The sequence below is a fragment of the Ranitomeya imitator genome, chromosome 4, assembly GCF_032444005.1.
Source record: "Ranitomeya imitator isolate aRanImi1 chromosome 4, aRanImi1.pri, whole genome shotgun sequence".
NCBI lineage: Eukaryota > Metazoa > Chordata > Amphibia > Anura > Dendrobatidae > Ranitomeya > Ranitomeya imitator.
The window spans coordinates 718874141-718899225 of record NC_091285.1 but is presented as its reverse complement, the minus strand read 5'-3'; the positions used below and the strand labels follow the sequence as shown (position 1 = coordinate 718899225).

The 25085-nt window shown below is 51.6% G+C and overlaps 1 protein-coding gene across 3 annotated transcripts in view; it reads right to left on the bottom strand.

The window, feature by feature from the left end:
• The window catches only part of GIGYF1 (GRB10 interacting GYF protein 1), a 53693-nt gene that overhangs the window by 12214 nt on the left and 16394 nt on the right, over positions 1 to 25085 (bottom strand). For 2 of the 3 annotated variants that reach the window (XM_069767546.1, XM_069767549.1), the window contains exons 2-12: positions 15996 to 16054; positions 14285 to 14337; positions 6985 to 7114; positions 6805 to 6900; positions 2187 to 2298; positions 1926 to 2034; positions 1813 to 1853; positions 1551 to 1727; positions 1255 to 1475; positions 1056 to 1167; positions 43 to 225 (exon numbers count right to left, since the gene is read on the bottom strand). In XM_069767546.1, coding sequence (XP_069623647.1) covers positions 43 to 225; positions 1056 to 1167; positions 1255 to 1475; positions 1551 to 1727; positions 1813 to 1853; positions 1926 to 2034; positions 2187 to 2298; positions 6805 to 6900; positions 6985 to 7114; positions 14285 to 14319 — 1216 coding nt within the window. In that variant the 5' untranslated portion in view covers positions 14320 to 14337; positions 15996 to 16054. The remainder of the gene's footprint in view (positions 1 to 42; positions 226 to 1055; positions 1168 to 1254; positions 1476 to 1550; positions 1728 to 1812; positions 1854 to 1925; positions 2035 to 2186; positions 2299 to 6804; positions 6901 to 6984; positions 7115 to 14284; positions 14338 to 15995; positions 16055 to 25085) is intronic. The other variant, XM_069767547.1, reaches the window with a different exon arrangement.

Below are 25085 nucleotides of genomic sequence, written 5' to 3'. Positions count from 1 at the left end.
CCATCCGCACCCCCGGCCCAGCACGGGCGTCCCACCGCTCACCATCTTCTATGGAGCACGGTGGAGGCTCCACCAGGGCCCCATCCTCTCCGTTCGCAGAGATGTCATGGGCGCGCTCGCCCTCTTCCGAGTACCCCGCTGCAGCCCACGCAGACCCGCTCTGCTCCGGAGACTGGCATGGCGGCTCCTGCTGAGCGTCCTCCGAGGCGGCCAACTGCTCATCGCCTGGAGAAAGAGGCAAGAGTCAGGAGACCGCTCCTGAAATACTCTGCGCCACAGAGGCCTCACTCTGTACTCTCCCCAAAGATGCCAAAACATTCCTCCACTGAAATCCTCTGTGCTGCTGGAGGATCCCGTGCCCTCCCAAGTGGCCAGCACAATCTAAACCTGAAATCCTCTGTGCTGCTGGAGGATCCCGTGCCCTCCAAGGTGGTCGGCACAATCTACACCTGAAATCCTCTGTGCTGCTGGAGGATCCCGTGCCCTCCAAGGTGGTCGGCACAATCTACACCTGAAATCCTCTGTGCTGCTGGAGGATCCCGTGCCCTCCAAGGTGGCCGGCACAATCTACACCTGAAATCCTCTGTGCTGCTGGAGGATCCCGTGCCCTCCGAGGTGGTCGGCACAATCTACACCTGAAATCCTCTGTGCTGCTGGAGGATCCCGTGCCCTCCAAGGTGGTCGGCACAATCTACACCTGAAATCCTCTGTGCTGCTGGAGGATCCCGTGCCCTCCAAGGTGGTCGGCACAATCTACACCTGAAATCCTCTGTGCTGCTGGAGGATCCCGTGCCCTCCAAGGTGGTCGGCACAATCTACACCTGAAATCCTCTGTGCTGCTGGAGGATCCCGTGCCCTCCAAGGTGGCCGGCACAATCTACACCTGAAATCCTCTGTGCTGCTGGAGGATCCCGTGCCCTCCAAGGTGGTCGGCACAATCTACACCTGAAATCCTCTGTGCTGCTGGAGGATCCCGTGCCCTCCAAGGTGGTCGGCGCAATCTACACCTGAAATCCTCTGTGCTGCTGGAGGATCCCGTGCCCTCCCGCCCTTACTGATCATTCCAGGCCGGTCTGCAGCTCCCTCCGCTGTGTCGTCATCGTCCTCTTCCTCCACACCCTGGAACTCCAGCTCCTGCTCTTCCATGATGGTGTCTTTGGGGCTTTTCTGTGGAAGATGATAGGCATTACTGACCCCCCTGTAACGACGGCCTCGTTACAGCTCCACCTCGGTGATGACCCACCATCCACTCACCTTGAAGGATAGGAAAGCCCCGGAGGAGTCGAATGTCCCCATCTCGTCGTCCTCATCCTCCATGCACCACTCAGGGAGCCCGTCACGGTCTTCCTCCTGTGCGTTTTCGCCGCCTCGTCCACTTCCTCTCGGGGCAGCGCTGCCTTCTTCACGCACCATCTCGAAATCAAACTTCCGCCGCCGGTCCCCGTGCTCCCTCCATCCTGCGGACCGCGGCCCCTCTGAAAAGACACACGACAGGTGAGATGCACGAGCCCCAGCAGAGGTGCGGGCATCGGGACGTCAACAGGACCGACCTGTGCTGCCTCCAGGGCTCGTAGAGCGCCAGCGGTCGTCTCTCCGGGAGACTGACAGCCTCCAGTTGCCCTCCTCATCCTCCTCTTGCCCGTCACGCAGGGTGCGCCAGTTGTCACTGTCTGAACGAGCAAACTCTTTTCTTGACGGCACCGCGTTCTCCTCAAAGCCCACGCGCACTGCAGGAGAAGAGGACCAATCAGAGTGAAGAATGCCTACAGGATAAGGGCTCAGGGTTTGGGCGGCTTGGATCACATGACGTACCGGCTTCCCTCCTGATGGGCTTCTCAAATCTCCTCTCCCCCCTAAAATGAGAGTAGCAATAACAATGTGACCCCAGAGCCCCCCGATGTGCACCCACAGGAACGGTGCCCCACCTGTCATCCCAGCTCTGGCTCCGGTGAATCTCCCGAGCTCCACGGCCAAAACCAGAGTCTCCATCATCCAGAGCTCGCTGGTAGACAGCAGGATCCCCACGACCACGGCCTGAAAAAGTGGACAGTGATCAGCACCAGTGCACGCAGCAGCGGACCCTCGTCTAGTGATGTCTGATCAGCGGGGTCCGACCTCCGTAGTCCCGGTGCCACAGAAGGAGGCAGGCACAGACCTCCGCTCACCAGACATTTACAGAGCCTTACCCCGGCCACGTGTGGTGCCCCGGCCTCGGCTCACCCCTGCGGGGGCCGCAGCTGCTCCTTTACCCATCAGCCTCAGCACAGGAACGCTGTTCACAGACAGGGAAAAGTTCCTCTGCAAAGAAATGTGGAGACAAGTGGTGAAGGGCGGCGGCGGGGCGATAAAGGGGGCGGCGAGAGAGCGACTAGTGGTGAAGGGCGGCGGCAGGGCCATAGAGGGGGCGGCGAGAGAGCGACTAGTGGTGAAGGGCGGCAGCAGGGCCATAGAGGGGGCGGCGAAAGAGAGACTAGTGGTGAAGGGCGGCGGCAGGGCCATAGAGAGGGGGCGGCGAGAGCGACTAGTGGTGAAGGGCGGCGGAGGGGCCATAGAGAGGGGGCGGCGAGAGAGACTAGTGGTGAAGGGTCGGCGGCAGGGCCATAGAGAGGGGGCGGCGGGAGAGAGACTAGTGGTGAAGGGCGGCGGCGGGGCTATAGAGGGGGCGGCGAGAGAGAGACTAGTGGTGAAGGGCGGCGGCGGGGCTATAGAGAGGGGCCGGCGAGAGAGAGAGACTAGTGGTGAAGGGCGGCGGCAGGGCCAAAGAGAGGGGGCGGCGAGAGAGACTAGTGGTGAAGGGCGGCGGCAGGGCCAAAGAGAGGGGGCGGCGAGAGAGACTAGTGGTGAAGGGCGGCGGCAGGGCTATAGAGGAGGCGGTGAGAGAGAGAGAGACTAGTGGTGAAGGGCGGCGGCAGGGCTATAGAGGAGGCGGTGAGAGAGAGAGAGACTAGTGGTGAAGGGTGGCAGCGGGGCTATAGAGAGGGACCAGCGAGAGAGCGACTAGTGGTGAAGGGTGGCGGCGGGGCTATAGAGAGGGGGCGGCGAGAGAGAGACTAGTGGTGAAGGGCGGCGGCGGGGCTATAGAGAGGGACCAGCGAGAGATAGACTACTGGTGAAGGGTGACGGCGGGGCTATAGAGAGGGGGCGGCGAGAGATAGACTAGTGGTGAAGGGTGGCAGCAGGGCCATAGAGAGGGGGCGGCGAGAGAGAGACTAGTGGTGAAGGGCGGCAGCAGGGCCATAGAGGGGGAGGCGAGAGAAAGACTAGTGGTGAAGGGTGGCAGCAGGGCCATAGAGAGGGGGCGGCGAGAGAGAGACTAGTGGTGAAGGGCTGCGGCGGAGCCATAGAGAGGGACCAGCGAGAGAGAGACTAGTGGTGAAGGGCGGCGGCAGGGCCATAGAGAGGGGGCGGCGAGAGAGAGACTAGTGGTGAAGGGCGGTGGCGGGGCTATAGAGAGGGACCAGCGAGAGAGAGACTAGTGGTGAAGGGCGGCGGCAGGGCCATAGAGAGGGGGCGGCGAGAGAGAGACTAGTGGTGAAGGGCGGTGGCGGGGCTATACAGAGGGACCAGCGAGAGAGAGACTAGCGGTAAAGGGCGGCGGCGGGGCTATAGAGAGGGGGCGGCGAGAAAGAGACTAGTGGTGAAGGGCGGAGGTGGGGCTATAGAGAGGGGGCGGCGAGAGAGAGACCAGTGGTGAAGGGCGGCGGCAGGGCTATAGAGAGGGGCCAGCGAGAGAAAGAAGGGGCGGCAAGAGAGACTAGTGGTGAAGGGTGGCAGCAGGGCTATAGAGAGGGGGCGGCGAGAGATAGACTAGTGGTGAAGGGCTGCGGCGGGGCCATAGAGAGGGGGCGGCGAGAGAGACTAGTGGTGAAGGGCAGCAGCAGGGCCATAGAGGGGGAGGTGAGAGAAAGACTAGTGGTGAAGGGTGGCAGCAGGGCCATAGAGAGGGGGCGGCGAGAGAGAGACTAGTGGTGAAGGGCTGCGGCGGGGCCATAGAGAGGGACCAGCGAGAGAGAGACTAGTGGTGAAGGGCGGCGGCAGGGCCATAGAGAGGGGGCGGCGAGAGAGAGACTAGTGGTGAAGGGTGGCAGCACGGCCATAGAGAGGGGGCGGCGAGAGAGAGACTAGTGGTGAAGGGCTGCGGCGGGGCCATAGAGAGGGACCAGCGAGAGAGAGACTAGTGGTGAAGGGCGGTGGCAGGGCCATAGAGAGGGGGCGCCGAGAGAGAGACTAGTGGTGAAGGGTGGCAGCAGGGCCATAGAGAGGGGGCGGCGAGAGAGAGACTAGTGGTGAAGGGTCGGCGGCAGGGCCATAGAGAGGGGGCGGCGGGAGAGAGACTAGTGGTGAAGGGCGGCGGCGGGGCTATAGAGGGGGCGGCGAGAGACAGACTAGTGGTGAAGGGCGGCGGCGGGGCTATAGAGAGGGGCCGGCGAGAGAGAGAGACTAGTGGTGAAGGGCGGTGGCAGGGCCAAAGAGAGGGGGCGGCGAGAGAGACTAGTGGTGAAGGGCGGCGGCAGGGCCAAAGAGAGGGGGCGGCGAGAGAGACTAGTGGTGAAGGGCGGCGGCAGGGCTATAGAGGAGGCGGTGAGAGAGAGAGAGAGACTAGTGGTGAAGGGCGGCGGCAGGGCTATAGAGGAGGCGGTGAGAGAGAGAGAGACTAGTGGTGAAGGGTGGCAGCGGGGCTATAGAGAGGGACCAGCGAGAGATAGATTAGTGGTGAAGGGTGGCGGTGGGGCTATAGAGAGGGGGCGGCGAGAGAGAGACTAGTGGTGAAGGGCGGCGGCGGGGCTATAGAGAGGGACCAGCGAGAGATAGACTACTGGTGAAGGGTGACGGCGGGGCTATAGAGAGGGGGCGGCGAGAGATAGACTAGTGGTGAAGGGTGGCAGCAGGGCCATAGAGAGGGGGCGGCGAGAGAGAGACTAGTGGTGAAGGGCGGCAGCAGGGCCATAGAGGGGGAGGCGAGAGAAAGACTAGTGGTGAAGGGTGGCAGCAGGGCCATAGAGAGGGGGCGGCGAGAGAGAGACTAGTGGTGAAGGGCTGCGGCGGAGCCATAGAGAGGGACCAGCGAGAGAGAGACTAGTGGTGAAGGGCGGCGGCAGGGCCATAGAGAGGGGGCGCAGAGAGAGAGACTAGTGGTGAAGGGCGGCGGCAGGGCCATAGAGAGGGGGCGGCGAGAGAGAGACTAGTGGTGAAGGGTGGCAGCACGGCCATAGAGAGGGGGCGGCGAGAGAGAGACTAGTGGTGAAGGGCTGCGGCGGGGCCATAGAGAGGGACCAGCGAGAGAGAGACTAGTGGTGAAGGGCGGTGGCAGGGCCATAGAGAGGGGGCGCCGAGAGAGAGACTAGTGGTGAAGGGTGGCAGCAGGGCCATAGAGAGGGGGCGGCGAGAGAGAGACTAGTGGTGAAGGGTGGCAGCAGGGCCATAGAGAGGGGGCGACGAGAGAGAGACTAGTGGTGAAGGGCGGTGGCAGGGCTATAGAGAGGGACCAGCGAGAGAGAATAGTGGTGAAGGGCGGCGGCAGGGCTATAGAGAGGGGGCGGCGAGAAAGAGACTAGTGGTGAAGGGCGGTGGCGGGGCTATAGAGAGGGACCAGCGAGAGATAGACTAGCGGTAAAGGGCGGCGGCGGGGCTATAGAGAGGGACCAGCGAGAGATAGACTAGCGGTAAAGGGCGGCGGCGGGGCTATAGAGAGGGGGCGGCGAGAGAGAGACTAGTGGTGAAGGGCGGAGGTGGGGCTATAGAGAGGGGGCGGCGAGATAGAGAAGGGGCGGCGAGAGATAGACCAGTGGTGAAGGGCGGCGGCAGGGCTATAGAGAGGGGCCAGCGAGAGAAAGAAGGGGCAGCAAGAGAGACCAGTGGTGAAGGGTGGCGGCGGGGCTATAGAGATGGGGCGGCGAGAGATAGACTAGTGGTGAAGGGCGGCGGCGGGGCTATAGAGAGGCGGCGGCAAGAAAGACAAGGGGTGGCGAGAGAGACTAGTGGTGAAGGGTGGCAGCAGGGCCATAGAGAGGGGGCACCGAGAGAGAGACTAGTGGTGAAGGGCGGTGGCAGGGCTATAGAGAGGGACCAGCGAGAGAGAATAGTGGTGAAGGGCGGCGGGCAGGGCTATAGAAAGGGACCAGCGAGAGATAGACTAGCGGTAAAGGGCGGCGGCGGGGCTATAGAGAGGGGGCGGCGAGAGAGAGACTAGTGGTGAAGGGCGGAGGTGGGGCTATAGAGAAGGGGCGGCGAGAGATAGACCAGTGGTGAAGGGCGGCGGCAGGGCTATAGAGAGGGGCCAGCGAGAGAAAGAAGGGGCGGCAAGAGAGACCAGTGGTGAAGGGCGGCGGCGGGGCTATAGAGATGGGGCGGCGAGAGATAGACTAGTGGTGAAGGGCGGCAGCGGGGCTATAGAGGGGGCGGCGAGAGAGAGACTCGTGGTGAAGGGTGGCAGCAGGGCCATAGAGAGGGGGTGGCGAGAGATAGACTAGTGGTGAAGGGTGGCGGCGGGGCTATAGAGAGGGGGCGGCAAGAAAGACAAGGGGTGGCGAGAGATAGACCAGTGGTGAAGGGCGGAGGCGGGGCTATAGAGGGGGCAGCGAGAGATAGACCAGTGGTGAAGGGTGGCGGTGGGGCTATAGAGAGGGGCCGGCGAGAGAGAGAAGGGGCGGCGAGAGATAGACTAGTAGTGAAGGGCGGCGGCGGGGATATAGAGAGGCGGAGGCACGAGAGACTAGAAGGAGGGAGAAGGAGGGGAGGGGGCAGAGAGAAGTGGTGAGGTTGGTGCAGGAACAGCTGATCAGGATGCTGGCCCATCATCTGTACCTGCTCCTCCTCGGTCAGCGGCAGTAGGGCGAGGGGCTGCAGCGGCTCCTCGTTCAGGATCACAGCAAACTCCTTATCCTGCATTTCTTCAGGAACCTGCGGAGAGGAAGGAGAGACCCTCGATCTACTAGCGCTATTGTCACATGACACAATACACCGCTGCCATGACGGAGTGCCCACCTTGTTCTCTTTTATATAAAGTGCCAACATCTCCTCTCGTCCATAGCGATACTCCGCCAGTTTATACTTTGGCATAGCGGGGGAAGGAGGAGGGGAAGCAATGGACCCCCCACTGGATAGTGCACGAAGCCTGGGGAAAAAAAAAAAAGAGGATTACTATATGTCACCTTCAGGGGCTTGAACCCAATGTTAGAGGAGCCTCCCACCAACTCCCCAGATCAGAGTATGTGTTCATATACTGACCTGCCTGAGTCATCTCGAGGGTCTAGCGCCATTCAGCAGTGACGGAGGCGCAGAGCGCACCCCAAGAGTCCGCAGAGAAAACTCCCCCCCGAGACTCCGCAGAGCGCCCCCCCAAGACACTGCAGAGCGCCCCCCACCGAGACTCCGCAGAGCAACACCCCCCCACCCCCCCCAGAGACTCCGCAGGGCGCCCCCCCCGAGAATCCGCAGAGAAAACACAAACCCCCCCCCCCCCCGCCCCGAGACTCCGCAGAGCGCCCCGCCCTGAGACTCCGCAGAGCGCCCCCGGAGAATTCGCAGAGAAACACCCCCCCTCCGGCTCCGCAGAAAGCCCCCCAAGAATCCGCAGAGCGCCCCCCACTCCGAGACTCCGCAGAATGCCCCCCCGAGAGTCGGTGTTGTCATTGAGAAGAGGAGCAGAGCTGGATCCCAAAAAGTCGGCTGTAGTGTTATCAACACACTTACACTACAAATACATAGATCTAGTGAAAGACCCTGTAAAAGAGGAATCCTCACTGACCGGCCATTGTACACAGGGGGCATCCTCACTGACTGACCATTATACACACGGGGCATCCTCACTGACCGACCATTATACACAGGGGGCATCCTCACTGACTGACCATTATACACACGGGGCATCCTCACTGACCGACCATTATTCACACGGGGCATCCTCACTGACTGACCATTATACACAGGGGGCATCCTCACTGACCGACCATTATACACAGGGGGCATCCTCACTGACTGACCATTATACACAGGGGGCATCCTCACTGACCGACCATTATACACAGGGGGCATCCTCACTGACCGACCATTATTCACACGGGGCATCCTCACTGACTGACCATTATACACAGGGGGCATCCTCACTGACCGACTATTATACACAGGGGGCATCCTCACTGACCGACCATTATTCACACGGGGCATCCTCACTGACTGACCATTATACACAGGGGGCATCCTCACTGACCGACCATTATACACAGGGGGCATCCTCACTGACCGACTATTATATACAGGGGGCATCCTCACTGACCGACCATTATACACACGGGGCATCCTCACTGACCGACCATTATACACAGGGGGCATCCTCACTGACCGACCATTATACACAGGGGGCATCCTCACTGACCGACCATTATACACAGGGGGCATCCTCACTGACCGACCATTATACACAGGGGGCATCCTCACTGACCGACCATTATACACAGGGGGCATCCTGTGTGTTAATAGGTACTTCCCTGGGACAAGTAGACTGTCTCCAAATCTCACCAGGAGGTCTAGCTAGGGCCAAGAAGAAAGGTAACATTTGGCACCTCCTGGGTCTTGCAGGGGAGCTGTTAATTGTGGCCTGAGGGTATCTATCCGTGAGAACCTTTACACAGGGTGTCTCAAGAGAAAAATAATATATTCATTAGTAGCGCGGCCGTGGCCCAATCAAACAGCCAGCAAGTATGATATTAACCTGAGGGGCCGGTCTAGAAACCTGACCTCCAGACCAAGCTACAAATTAAGGCTGTACACAGAGAATTGTGTTCACATAATGGGGGCGGCCTGAGAAGCTGATGTGATCCAATCTACATTCGTCCTACCCTCAGGGAGCAGAAAGCAACTACCAGTTAGATGATTTCTGTAAGTTTCTCCTTTTTATTTTTATACTGTTTTGCATAAGTTGTATGTCTTGATTATCACATTTTTATATCTTTGTGTACTGTAAGCACTGACCCTTTTATTATTAAAGTATAAAACTTAAACAAGTTGAACCTTGAATGTTCTAAAGAATCCATAGCCTAAGGTGTGCGAGCCTTATGAGTGATAGACATTATTAGTATTAATATTTCCGGGACTCATCGCCCGTGTGTTCGGTGAGTGGTGGCAGCGTGTATGAGCTGCTGTGTGGCCTGGGTCGGTGTGTGATTTATGCTCCCATTACAACATAGGACAGAGGTTGAATGCTGGACGGAGAGTGGGGAGATAGATTAACCCTTGCAGGCACAACCCCAAGTCAAATGTGGGAGAGCGGGCACGTGGCGAATTAGTGACACCACAGAGTAAGGGATCCATGACACTAACATTAAATAATTCAGAAATACACTCTCTACATTGTTAATGAGGTAAATGACTTTTCTAGCTGCAAACGTCTGGTTTGTAATGCAATATCTTCATAGGTGTATAGAGGCCCATTTCAACCATCATTCTAGTGTTCTTATGGTACTTTGTGTTTACTAACTGTGTAAGAAGGCTAATGGATGGTTAGAATACCCTTGAAAACCCTTGTGTAAGTATGTCAGCACATCTGAAAACAGTTTGGCTGATTAGAGAACCTATAAACCTGACCTTCCCTTGAGCTAGTTGAGAATCTGGAGCATTATATTTGTTGGTTCCATTAAACTCTCAAAGTGGCCAGAAAAAAAAAAGAACTTTCATGTGAAACTCGACAGTCTATTCTTGTTCTTAGAAATGAAGACTATTGCATGCGAGAAATTGCCAAGAAACTGAAGATTTCCTACAACGGTGTGTACTACTCCCTTCAGAGGAGAGAAGTGGGAGGCCGCGCTGCACAACGGAACAACAAGACAAGTACAATAGAGTCTGTAGTGAGAAATAGACGCCTCACAGGTCCTCAACTGGCAGCTTCATTAAATAGTACACGCAAAACACCAGTGTCAACGTCTACAGTGAAGAGGTGACTCCGGGATGCTGGCCTTCAGGGCAGAGTGGCCAAGAAAAAGCCATATCTGAGACTGGCTAATAAAAGGAGAAGATTAATATGGGCAAAACAACACAGACATTGGACAGAGGAAGATTGGAAAAAAGTGTTATGGCCAGACGAATACAGGTGTGAGGTGTTTGGATCACACAGAAGAACATTTGTGAGATGCAGAACAACTGAAAAGATGCTGGAATAGTGTGAAGCCATCTGTCAAGCATGGTGGAGGTAATGTGATGGTCTGGGGTTGCTTTGGTGCTGGTAAAGTGGGAGATTTGTACAAGGTAAAAGGGATTTTGGATAAGGAAGGCTATCACTCCATTTTACAGTGCCATGCCATACCCTGTGGACAGCGCTTGATTGGAGCCAATTTCATCCTACCACAGGACAATGACCCAAAGTCACCTCCAAATTATGCCAGAACTATTTAGGGAAGAAGCTGGCAGCTGGTATTCTATCTGTAATGGAGCTGCCAGCGTAGTCACCAGATCTCAGCCCCATTGAGCTGTTGTGGGAGCAGCTTGACCGTATGGTGCAAAAAATTGCCCATCAGCCAAACCAACTTGTGGGAGGGCTTCTGGAAGCATGGAGGGAAATTTCTCCAGATTACCTCAGCAAACTAACTGCTAGAATGCCAAAGGTCTGCAATGCTGGAATTGCTGCAAAGGAGCATTCTGTGACGAAAGCAAAGTTTGAAGGAGATTATTATAAATCTTTTTTTCGAACCTTGTCAATGTTTGGACTAGATTTACTTTCATTTGGCAACTCATTTGATTAATAAAAGCATGGGTTTTCATGGAAAACACAAAATTGTCTGGGTGACCCTAAACTTTGGAACTGTAGTGTAAGTGACCAAGATGAAAACAAATGCTGTGATCCCAAAATCAGTGCATACTCAGGCAGTGATAAAAATGCTCCTTCAAGAGCTTCCAATCTAAAAAGACATTTACAACACTGCCGCCCAGAAGTTTCTTTCTACTAACTGCAGAGTGTATAATAAATTGTAAATATGCAAAAGTTTTTTGTCCTAAAGCTGCATTCCAATAAATATATTTCATGTCCTATCTAAATGGCTTGATTATTGTATCATAATAATGATAAAGGCCTGATGTTACTATTTTACTACAGGAAATTTATCGCTTAAACATGAGCCATATAAGAGTTGGAGCTGTGGAGTCAGATTAGGAGGTTTGTCTTAAGGCCCCGTCACACATAGCGAGATCGCTAGCGAGATCGCTGCTGAGTCACAAGTTTTGTGACGCAACAGCGATCTCGCTATGTGTGACATGTAGCAGCGATCAGGCCCCTGCTGTGAGATCGATGGTCGTGTCGGAATGGCCTGGGCCATTTTTTGATCGTTGAGGTCCCGCTGACCGCTGAATCGGCGTGTGTGACGCCGATTCAGCGATGTCTTCGCTGGTAACCAGGGTAAACATCGGGTTACTAAGCGCAGGGCCGCGCTTCGTAACCCGATGTTTACCCTGGTTACCATCGTTAAAGTAAAAAAAACAAACGCTACATACTTACCTACCGCTGTCTGTCCCCGGCGCTGGGCTTCTCTGCTCTGGCTGTGAGCGGCGGGCAGCCGGAAAGCAGAGCACAGCGGTGACGTCACCGCTCTGCTTTCCGGCCGTTGTGCTCACAGCCAGAGCAGAGAAGCACAGCGCCGGGGACAGACAGCGGTAGGTAAGTATGTAGCGTTTGTTTTTTTTACTTTAACGATGGTAACCAGGGTAAACATCGGGTTACTAAGCGCGGCCCTGCGCTTAGTAACCCGATGTTTACCCTGGTTACCCGGGGACTTCGGCATCGTTGAAGACAGTTTCAACGATGCCGAAGTCTTTCCCCTGATCGTTGGTCGCTGGAGAGCTGTCTGTGTGACAGCTCTCCAGCGACCAAACAGCAACGCTGCAGCGATCCGGATCGTTGTCGGTATCGCTGCAGCGTCGCTAAGTGTGACGGTACCTTTACCGACTCCACAGCCCTGCATTATACACAGGGGGCCTCCTCACTGACCATTATACACAGGGGGCATCCTCACTGACCATTATACACATTGGGCCTCCTCACCGACCATAATACACAGGGGGCCTCCTCACTGACCATTATACACAGGAGGCATCCTCACTGACCATTATACACAGGGGGCATCCTCACTGACCATTATACACAGGGGGCATCCTCAATGACCATTATACACAGGGGGCATCCTCACGGACCATTATACACAGGGGGCCTCCTCACTGACCATTATACACAGGGGACATCCTCACTGACCATTATACACAGGGGGCCTCCTCACTGACCATTATACACAGGGGGCATCCTCACTGACCATTATACACAGGGGGCATCCTCACTGACCACTATACACAGGGGGCATCCTCACTGACCATTATACACAGGGGACATCCTCACTGACCATTATACACAGGGGGCCTCCTCACTGACCATTATACACAGGAGGCATCCTCACTGACCATTATACACAGGGGGCATCCTCACTGACCATTATACACAGGGGACATCCTCACCTACCATTATACACAGGGGACATCCTCACTGACCATTATACACAGGGGGCCTCCTCACTGACCATTATACACAGGGGGCCTCCTCACTGACCATTATACACAGGGGGCATCCTCACTGACCACTATACACAGGGGGCATCCTCACTGACCATTATACACAGGGGGCATCCTCACTGACCATTATACACAGGGGACATCCTCACCTACCACTATACACAGGGGGCATCCTCACTGACCACTATACACAGGGGGCATCCTCACTGACCACTATACACAGGGGGCATCCTCACTGACCACTATACACAGGGGGCATCCTCACTGACCACTATACACAGGGGGCATCCTCACTGACCACTATACACAGGGGGCATCCTCACTGACCACTATACACAGGGGGCATCCTCACTGACCACTATACACAGGGGGCATCCTCACTGACCACTATACACAGGGGGCATCCTCACTGACCACTATACACAGGGGGCATCCTCACTGACCACTATACACAGGGGGCATCCTCACTGACCACTATACACAGGGGGCATCCTCACTGACCACTATACACAGGGGGGATCCTCACTGACCACTATACACAGGGGGCATCCTCACTGACCACTATACACAGGGGGGATCCTCACTGACCACTATACACAGGGGGCATCCTCACTGACCACTATACACAGGGGGCATCCTCACTGACCATTATACACAGGGGGCATCCTCACAGACCATTATACACAGGGGGCATCCTCACTGACCATTATACACAGGGGGCATCCTCACTGACCATTATAGACAGGGGGCATCCTCACTGACCATTATACACAGGGGGCCTCCTCATTGACCATTATACACAGGGGGATCCTCACTGACCATTATACACAGGGGGCATCCTCACTGACCATTATACACAGGGGGCCTCCTCACTGACCATTATACACAGGGGGCCTCCTCATTGACCATTATACACAGGGGGCATCCTCACCTACCATTATACACAGGGGGATCCTCACTGACCATTATACACAGGGGGCATCCTCACTGACCATTATACACAGGGGGCCTCCTCACTGACCACTATACACATGGGGCATCCTCACTGACCATTATACACAGGGGGATCCTCACTGACCATTATACACAGGGGGCCTCCTCACTGACCATTATACACAGGGGGCATCCTCACTGACCATTATACACAGGGGGCATCCTCACTGACCATTATACACAGGGGGCATCCTCACTGACCATTATACACAGGGGGCATCCTCACTGACCATTATACACATGGGGCCTCCTCACTGACCATTATACACAGGGGGCATCCTCACTGACCATTATACACAGGGGGCCTCCTCACTGACCATTATACACAGGGGGCATCCTCACCTACCATTATACACAGGGGGATCCTCACTGACCATTATACACAGGGGGATCCTCACTGACCACTATACACAGGGGGCATCCTCACTGACCATTATACACAGGGGGATCCTCACTGACCATTATACACAGGGGGCATCCTCACTGACCATTATACACAGGGGGCCTCCTCACTGACCACTATACACATGGGGCATCCTCACTGACCATTATACACAGGGGGATCCTCACTGACCATTATACACAGGGGGCCTCCTCACTGACCATTATACACAGGGGGCATCCTCACTGACCACTATACACAGGGGGCATCCTCACTGACCATTATACACAGGGGGCCTCCTCACTGACCATTATACACAGGGGGCATCCTCACTGACCACCCTTACTGCAGGACATCAGCACTCACCATTCCGGCCCGAAGTTTAGTGTTTCAGCAGCCATGATGTGAAGAATAGGTACCTGGAGGGACAAGAAGGCGCAGAGTGAACCGACGTACACAGGAAGTTCTCATTCACTGACAATAACCTGGACTGAAGCCGCAGACCCCGCCAGTGCTGTAATAGGGGGTCTCGTCACATCTCACTGCTGATCTGGAACCCGCTGTCAGATTACTGGATGACTGAACACAAAGCTGCTGTAAGGGGCGGTGGAAGCGTCCGCCAGCGATACAGCGCTGACCACCAGTGAGGCGCTGCAGACAGTCGGGACCCAAGTCTGTTAATCCAGCATGGCACTGATTATTGGCAGCGGTATACACTGCACATGCTCAGAGCAAGATGGCGGGAGGAAGCTGGTAACGTACTGGGAGAAGGACGCCCTCCACCACGTGGGCCCGTATGTGCCTGCCACACAGCTCCGCCCACCTGACTCAGGAGAGGACACATGGGCTAATATTAGGCAACGCCCACCAGACACAAAGGATGAGCCCGCACATCAGAGGGTTAATATAAAACGCCGCCCACCAGGGGTGAGTGTGAACACCAGGTGGGATATCAGGCTCCGCCCCCAGACTGCATATGATGTACATTTACATAAGGTGGGATAGTAGTAGGCTCCGTCCCCAGACACCATAAGATATACATTTACATAAAGTGGGCTAGTATTAGGCTCCGCCCCCCAGACACCATAAGATTCACTTTTACATAAGGTGGGCTAGTAGTAGGCTCCGCCCCCCAGACACCATAAGATATATTTACATAAGGTGGGATAGTAGTAGGCTCCGCCCCCAGACACCATAAGATATACATTTACATAAAGTGGGCTAGTAGTAGGCTCCGCCCCCCAGACACCATAAGATTCACTTTTACATAAGGTGGGCTAGTAGTAGGCTCCGCCCCCCAGACACCATAAGATATATTTACATAAGGTGGGATAGTAGTAGGCTCCGTCCCCAGACACCATAAGATATACATTTACATAAAGTGGGCTAGTAGTAGGCTCCGCCCCCCAGACACCATAAGATTCACTTTTACATAAGGTGGGCTAGTAGTAGGCTCCGCCCCCCAGACACCATAAGATATATTTACATAAGGTGGGATAGTAGTAGGCTCCGCCCCCAGACACCATAAGATATACATTTACATAAAGTGGGCTAGTAGTAGGCTCCGCCCCCCAGACACCATAAGATTCACTTTTACATAAGGTGGGCTAGTAGTAGGCTCCGCCCCCCAGACACCATAAGATATATTTACATAAGGTGGGCTAGTAGTAGGCTCCGCCCCCAGACACCATAAGATGCACATTTACATAAGGTTGGCTAGTAGTAGGCTCCGCCCCCAGACACCATGAAATGCATTTACATAAGGTGGGCTAGTAGTAGGCTCCGCCCCCAGACACCATGAGATGCACATTTACATAAGGTGGGCTAGTAGTAGGCTCCGCCCCCTGGACACCATAAGATGCACATTTACATAATGTGGGCTAGTAGTAGGCCCCGCCCCCTGGACACCATAAGATGCACATTTACATAAGGTGGGCTAGCAGTAGGCTCCGCCCCCTGGACACCATAAGATGCATTTTCATAATGTGGGCTAGTAGTAGGCTCCGCCCCCTGGACACCATAAGATGCACATTTACATAAGGTGGGCTAGTAGTAGGCTCCGCCCAACTGTACATACCTGTGTGTGGAATGCTCCGTCAACGATCTCTGTTCATGGGATGAATCTGCCGATCGGACCTGATGAGGAAACGTTTACCATTAGAGCACAGCAATTCTGGATACACGGGGGGAGGGGCAGAGGTTGGGAGATGTGATTGGCTCAGAGCACAGCGCACTGCATGATGGGCTGGGAGCACCAAGAACCTGCCCACTCACACAGCAAACAAGTCACAGAACGGAGACCCCCAAAACATGTGCACTAGACTCAGGATGGGCCTCAATAATGGTGGAAACCGCCACGTGGAAAACGCACAATGACAACTGGGAGGATCAACTCTCACTGACAACTCTGCAGGAAAAAATCATCAGAGAACCCAGTGTGTGCGCACCGACACATCAACCAAAGACAGAGGAAACCGTCAGCAAGCTGAGGAAGAGACCGAATCCAGAAACCTCCAAGTGATGCCGCATCGGGGGCAAAGATGACACTGCACAAAAACCGCACGTAGGCTGTGAGCACATGTCACGGACAGGCCTGCGGAATTATGCTCACACATTCTGCATCTCTGCACGAAACGCTGGAAAAAATGCTGACAGATCTCCTGCGGAATTAATGCCGATCTCCTGCGGAATTAATGCGGATCTCCTGCGGAATTAATGCAGATCTCCTGCGGAATTAATGCCGATCTCCTGCGGAATTAATGCCGATCTCCTGCGGAATTAATGCCGATCTCCTGCGGAATTAATGCCGATCTCCTGCGGAATTAATGCCGATCTCCTGCGGAATTAATGCCGATCTCCTGCGGAATTGATGCCGATCTCCTGCGGAATTGATGCCGATCTCCTGCGGAATTGATGCCGATCTCCTGCGGAATTAATGCCGATCTCCTGCGGAATTAATGCCGATCTCCTGCGGAATTAATGCCGATCTCCTGCGGAATTAATGCCGATCTCCTGCGGAATTAATGCCGATCTCCTGCGGAATTAATGCCGATCTCCTGCGGAATTAATGCCGATCTCCTGCGGAATTAATGCCGATCTCCTGCGGAATTAATGCCGATCTCCTGCGGAATTAATGCCGATCTCCTGCGGAATTAATGCCGATCTCCTGCGGAATTAATGCCGATCTCCTGCGGAATTAATGCCGATCTCCTGCGGAATTAATGCCGATCTCCTGCGGAATTAATGCCGATCTCCTGCGGAATTAATGCCGATCTCCTGCGGAATTAATGCCGATCTCCTGCGGAATTAATGCCGATCTCCTGCGGAATTAATGCCGATCTCCTGCGGAATTAATGCCGATCTCCTGCGGAATTAATGCCGATCTCCTGCGGAATTAATGCCGATCTCCTGCGGAATTAATGCCGATCTCCTGCGGAATTAATGCCGATCTCCTGCGGAATTAATGCCGATCTCCTGCGGAATTAATGCCGATCTCCTGCGGAATTAATGTCGATCTCCTGCGGAATTAATGCCGATCTCCTGCGGAATTAATGCCGATCTCCTGCGGAATTAATGCCGATCTCCTGCGGAATTAATGCCGATCTCCTGCGGAATTAATGCCGATCTCCTGCGGAATTAATGCCGATCTCCTGCGGAATTAATGCCGATCTCCTGCGGAATTAATGCCGATCTCCTGCGGAATTAATGCCGATCTCTTGCGGAATTGATGCGGATCTCTTGCGGAATTGATGCGGATCTCTTGCGGAATTGATGCGGATCTCTTGCGGAATTGATGCGGATCTCTTGCGGAATTGATGCGGATCTCTTGCGGAATTGATGCGGATCTCTTGCGGAATTGATGCGGATCTCTTGCGGAATTGATGCGGATCTCTTGCGGAATTGATGCGGATCTCTTGCGGAATTAATGCGGATCTCCTGCGGAATTAATGCCGATCTCCTGCGGAATTAATGCCGATCTCCTGCGGAATTAATGCGGATCTCCTGCGGAATTAATGCCGATCTCCTGCGGAATTAATGCGGATCTCCTGCGGAATTAATGCGGATCTCCTGCGGAATTGATGCGGATCTCTTGCGGAATTGATGCGGATCTCTTGCGGAATTGATGCGGATCTCTTGCGGAATTGATGCGGATCTCTTGCGGAATTGATGCGGATCTCTTGCGGAATTGATGCGGATCTCTTGCGGAATTGATGCGGATCTCTTGCGGAATTGATGTGGATCTCTTGTGGAATTGATGCGGATCTCTTGCGGAATTGATGCGGATCTCTTGCGGAATTGATGCGGATCTCTTGCGGAATTGATGCGGATTTCTTGCGGATTAGGCTATGTGCACACGTTCAGGATTTCTTGCAGAAAATTCCTGAGAATTCCGGACATTTTCTGCAAGAAATCCGCAAGAAAACCGCATGCGTTTTTGCTGCGTTTTTTTCCGGACACTTCCCAATGCATTTTGGAGTGGGAAATCCACAAAAAAAACGGAAAATTAATGAACATGCTGCGTTTTTTGCCGCGATGCGTTTTTTTCGCAGAAAAAAACGGATCATGTGCACAAAACATGCGGAATTCATTCTAAATGATGGGATGCTTATTGTATGCAGTTTTTTTGCAGTTTTATAGCGTTTTTATCGGGAAAAACTGTGAAAAAACCGCAACGTGTGCACACAGCCTTACTTGGGAATTTGTGCGGACTGTCATGCGTTTTTTGAAGTGTGGTTTTTCCTTAGGCTACTTTCACACATCAGGATTTTTGTTTCAGGCTAAATCCGGTTCTTTGGAGAAAAACCGGAACCGGAAAAAATACAAACCGGAGCCGATTTTTTTCCCCCATTGACTTGTATTAGCGCCGGATGGCCCAGCGTTTCTTTCGGTTTTTTTTTCCGGATCCGGCGAAGATTCGATTCCGGCGTCTGAAAAAAAAGTCTACTGCGACGTTTTTTGTCTCCGGCGCTTCCGGCTGTTTGCTAGAATGGAAGCCTATGGGAGCAGGAAGGTGCCGGATCCAGAAAAAGGCGGATCTGGCAGCCTGATCCGTTTTATTAAACTAAGCATGCTCCAATTTTGTTACTGTGCTATACTGCAGATTTCATGCAATTCTGAGCATCCAAAAACACTGCAGAAACGCATCAAAATCTGCAATGTGTGCACACAGCGTAGGTATGTGCACACGATGCAGATTTAGTGCAGAATTAGTGCAGTTCTGCAGCAGATTTTTCTGCTGCAGAACTGCACTGTGATTCACAGTACAATGTAAATCAATGTGAAAAGAAAAAAAGCTGTGCACATGGTGCAGAAAAATCTGCGCAGAAACGCTGCAGATTTCAAAGAAGTGCACGTCGCTTCTTTTGTGCAGTTCTGCTGCGTTTCTGCACCGCTCCATGATAAAGATCTGCAGTGGTAAAATCTGCACAAAAACTGCAACAAAAACCGCACATGCGGATTCTGCCAGGAGATGCAGATTTAGGCTATGTGCACACGTTCAGGAATTCATGCAGAAAATTCCTGAGAATTCCGGACATTTTCTGCATGAAATCCGCAAGAAAACCGCGTGCGTTTTTGCTGCGGTTTTTTCCGGACACTTCCCAATGCATTTTGGAGTGGGAAATCCGCAAAAAAAAACGCAAAAAGATAGAGCATGTCCGGATTTTGTGCGGTATGCGTTTTTTTTGCGGAAAAAAACGCATCATGTGCACAAAACATCCGGAATTCATTCTAAATGATGGGATGCTTATTGTATGCGGTTTTTTTGCGGTTTTATAGCGTTTTTATCGGAAAAAAACGCGAAAAACCCGCAATGTGTGAACACAACCTTAGTGCAGAAAATTCTGCAGCAGATTTCCTATGTGCTGCACAGACACCAAACAAAACCGGCTGGGAGAGATCAGCACTGAAGCGGCAGAACACAAAATGCAGCTCTGCAGGAGTCACTAAGCACAAAGGGGCCAAAAATCTGACAACTTATGGTTTACACATTTTGCAACTACAGTGTCAGTCAGTCGTTCCCATGGTTACTGATAACTGTAAACATTCTGCAAGTATTTACACTGCTCCAGATAAAAATGACATTTCTATGAAGCCTCAAAGTTCACAGCGCGGCCCCTAATTATCCACCCTCCTGCCCTCCCCTCCGCACCACTGCAGGGTCAGTACTATATGTAGACAGCGACTGCACCAGCAGAATAGTGAGTGCAGCTCTGGAGTATAATACAGGATGTAACTCAGGATCAGTAATGTAATGTATGTAGACAGTGACTGCACCAGCAGAATAGTGAGTGCAGCTCTGGGGTATAATACAGGATGTAACTCAGGATCAGTAATGTAATGTATGTAAACAGTGACTGCACCAGCAGAATAGTGAGTGCAGCTCTGGAGTATAATACAGGATGTAACTCAGGATCAGTAATGTAATGTATGTAGACAGCGACTGCACCAGCAGAATAGTGAGTGCAGCTCTGGAGTATAATACAGGATGTAACTCAGGATCAGTAATGTAATGTATGTAGACAGCGACTGCACCAGCAGAATAGTGAGTGCAGCTCTGGAGTATAATACAGGATGTAACTCAGGATCAGTAATGTAATGTATGTAGACAGCGACTGCACCAGCAGAATAGTGAGTGCAGCTCTGGAGTATAATACAGGATGTAACTCAGGATCAGTAATGTAATGTATGTAAACAGTGACTGCACCAGCAGAATAGTGAGTGCAGCTCTGGAGTATAATACAGGATGTAACTCAGGATCAGTAATGTAATGTATGTAGACAGCGACTGCACCAGCAGAATAGTGAGTGCAGCTCTGGAGTATAATACAGGATGTAACTCAGGATCAGTAATGTAATGTATGTACACAGTGACTGCACCAGCAGAATAGTGAGTGCAGCTCTGGAGTATAATACAGGACGTAACTCAGGATCAGTAATGTAATGTATGTAAACAGTGACTGCACCAGCAGAATAGTGAGTGCAGCTCTGGAGTATAATACAGGATGTAACTCAGGATCAGTAATGTAAAGTATGTAGACAGCGACTGCACCAGCAGAATAGTGAGTGCAGCTCTGGAGTATAATACAGGATGTAACTCAGGATCAGTAATGTAATGTATGTAGACAGCGACTGCACCAGCAGAATAGTGAGTGCAGCTCTGGAGTATAATACAGGATGTAACTCAGGATCAGTAATGTAATGTATGTAGACAGCGACTGCACCAGCAGAATAGTGAGTGCAGCTCTGGAGTATAATACAGGATGTAACTCAGGATCAGTAATGTAATGTATGTACACAGTGACTGCACCAGCAGAATAGTGAGTGCAGCTCTGGAGTATAATACAGGACGTAACTCAGGATCAGTAATGTAATGTATGTAAACAGTGACTGCACCAGCAGAATAGTGAGTGCAGCTCTGGAGTATAATACAGGATGTAACTCAGGATCAGTAATGTAAAGTATGTAGACAGCGACTGCACCAGCAGAATAGTGAGTGCAGCTCTGGTGTATAATACAGGAGGTAACTCAGGATCAGTAATGTAATGTATGTACACAGTGACTGCACCAGCAGAATAGTGAGTGCAGCTCTGGAGTATAATACAGGAGGTAACTCAGGATCAGTAATGTAATGTATGTACACAGTGACTGCACCAGCAGAATAGTGAGTGCAGCTCTGGGGTATAATACAGGATGTAACTCAGGAACAGTAATGTAATGTATGTACACAGTGACTGCACCAGCAGAATAGTGAGTGCAGCTCTGGAGTATAATACAGGAGGTAACTCAGGATCAGTAATGTAATGTATGTACACAGTGACTGCACCAGCAGAATAGTGAGTGCAGCTCTGGAGTATAATACAGGATGTAACTCAGGATCAGTAATGTAATGTATGTACACAGTGACTGCACCAGCAGAATAGTGAGTGCAGCTCTGGAGTATAATACAGGATGTAACTCAGGATCAGTAATGTAATGTATGTACACAGTGACTGCACCAGCAGAATAGTGAGTGCAGCTCTGGAGTATAATACAGGATGTAACTCAGGATCAGTAATGTAATGTATGTAAACAGTGACTGCACCAGCAGAATAGTGAGTGCAGCTCTGGAGTATAATACAGGAGGTAACTCAGGATCAGTAATGTAATGTATGTACACAGTGACTGCACCAGCAGAATAGTGAGTGCAGCTCTGGAGTATAATACAGGAGGTAACTCAGGATCAGTAATGTAATGTATGTACACAGTGACTGCACCAGCAGAATAGTGAGTGCAGCTCTGGAGTATAATACAGGATGTAACTCAGGATCAGTAATGTAATGTATGTACACAGTGACTGCACCAGCAGAATAGTGAGTGCAGCTCTGGAGTATAATACAGGATGTAACTCAGGATCAGTAATGTAATGTATGTACACAGTGACTGCACCAGCAGAATAGTGAGTGCAGCTCTGGAGTATAATACAGGATGTAACTCAGGATCAGTAATGTAATGTATGTAAACAGTGACTGCACCAGCAGAATAGTGAGTGCAGCTCTGGAGTATAATACAGGATGTAACTCAGGATCAGTAATGTAAAGTATGTAGACAGCGACTGCACCAGCAGAATAGTGAGTGCAGCTCTGGTGTATAATACAGGAGGTAACTCAGGATCAGTAATGTAATGTATGTACACAGTGACTGCACCAGCAGAATAGTGAGTGCAGCTCTGGAGTATAATACAGGAGGTAACTCAGGATCAGTAATGTAATGTATGTACACAGTGACTGCACCAGCAGAATAGTGAGTGCAGCTCTGCAGTATAATACAGGATGTAACTCAGGATCAGTAATGTAATGTATGTACACAGTGACTGCACCAGCAGAATAGTGAGTGCAGCTCTGGAGTATAATACAGGATGTAACTCAGGATCAGTAATGTAATGTATGTACACAGTGACTGCACCAGCAGAATAGTGAGTGCAGCTCTGGAGTATAATACAGGATGTAACTCAGGATCAGTAATGTAATGTATGTAAACAGTGACTGCACCAGCAGAATAGTGAGTGCAGCTCTGGAGTATAATACAGGATGTAACTCAGGATCAGTAATGTAAAGTATGTAGACAGCGACTGCACCAGCAGAATAGTGAGTGCAGCTCTGGAGTATAATACAGGAGGTAACTCAGGATCAGTAATGTAATGTATGTACACAGTGACTGCACCAGCAGAATAGTGAGTGCAGCTCTGGAGTATAATACAGGAGGTAACTCAGGATCAGTAATGTAATGTATGTACACAGTGACTGCACCAGCAGAATAGTGAGTGCAGCTCTGGAGTATAATACAGGATGTAACTCAGGATCAGTAATGTAATGTATGTACACAGTGACTGCACCAGCAGAATAGTGAGTGCAGCTCTGGAGTATAATACAGGAGGTAACTCAGGATCAGTAATGTAATGTATGTACAGAGTGACTGCACCAGCAGAATAGTGAGTGCAGCTCTGGAGTATAATACAGAATGTAACTCAGGATCAGTAATGTAATGTATGTACACAGTGACTGCACCAGCAGAATAGTGAGTGCAGCTCTGGAGTATAATACAGGATGTAACTCAGGATCAGTAATGTAATGTATGTACACAGTGACTGCACCAGCAGAATAGTGAGTGCAGCTCTGGAGTATAATACAGGAGGTAACTCAGGATCAGTAATGTAATGTATGTACAGAGTGACTGCACCAGCAGAATAGTGAGTGCAGCTCTGGAGTATAATACAGAATGTAACTCAGGATCAGTAATGTAATGTATGTACACAGTGACTGCACCAGCAGAATAGTGAGTGCAGCTCTGGGGTATAATACAGGATGTAACTCAGGATCAGTAATGTAATGTATGTACACAGTGACTGCACCAGCAGAATAGTGAGTGCAGCTCTGAGGTATAATACAGGAGGTAACTCAGGATCAGTAATGTAATGTATGTACACAGTGACTACACCAGCAGAATAGTGAGTGCAGCTCTGGAGTATAATACAGGATGTAACTCAGGATCAGTAATGTATGTACACAGTGACTGCACCAGCAGAATAGTGAGTGCAGCTCTGGGGTATAATACAGGATGTAACTCAGGATCAGTAATGTAATGTATGTAAACAGTGACTGCACCAGCAGAATAGTGAGTGCAGCTCTGGAGTATAATACAGGATGTAACTCAGGATCAGTAATGTAATGTATGTAAACAGTGACTGCACCAGCAGAATAGTGAGTGCAGCTCTGGAGTATAATACAGGATGTAACTCAGGATCAGTAATGTAATGTATGTACACAGTGACTGCACCAGCAGAATAGTGAGTGCAGCTCTGGAGTATAATACAGGATGTAACTCAGGATCAGTAATGTAATGTATGTAAACAGTGACTGCAGCAGCAGAATAGTGAGTGCAGCTCTGGAGTATAATACAGGATGTAACTCAGGATCAGTAATGTAAAGTATGTAGACAGCGACTGCACCAGCAGAATAGTGAGTGCAGCTCTGGTGTATAATACAGGAGGTAACTCAGGATCAGTAATGTAATGTATGTACACAGCGACTGCACCAGCAGAATAGTGAGTGCAGCTCTGGAGTATAATACAGGAGGTAACTCAGGATCAGTAATGTAATGTATGTACACAGTGACTGCACCAGCAGAATAGTGAGTGCAGCTCTGGAGTATAATACAGAATGTAACTCAGGATCAGTAATGTAATGTATGTACACAGTGACTGCACCAGCAGAATAGTGAGTGCAGCTCTGGAGTATAATACAGGATGTAACTCAGGATCAGTAATGTAATGTATGTACACAGTGACTGCACCAGCAGAATAGTGAGTGCAGCTCTGGAGTATAATACAGGATGTAACTCAGGATCAGTAATGTAATGTATGTACACAGTGACTGCACCAGCAGAATAGTGAGTGCAGCTCTGGAGTATAATACAGGAGGTAACTCAGGATCAGTAATGTAATGTATGTACAGAGTGACTGCACCAGCAGAATAGTGAGTGCAGCTCTGGAGTATAATACAGAATGTAACTCAGGATCAGTAATGTAATGTATGTACACAGTGACTGCACCAGCAGAATAGTGAGTGCAGCTCTGGGGTATAATACAGGATGTAACTCAGGATCAGTAATGTAATGTATGTACACAGTGA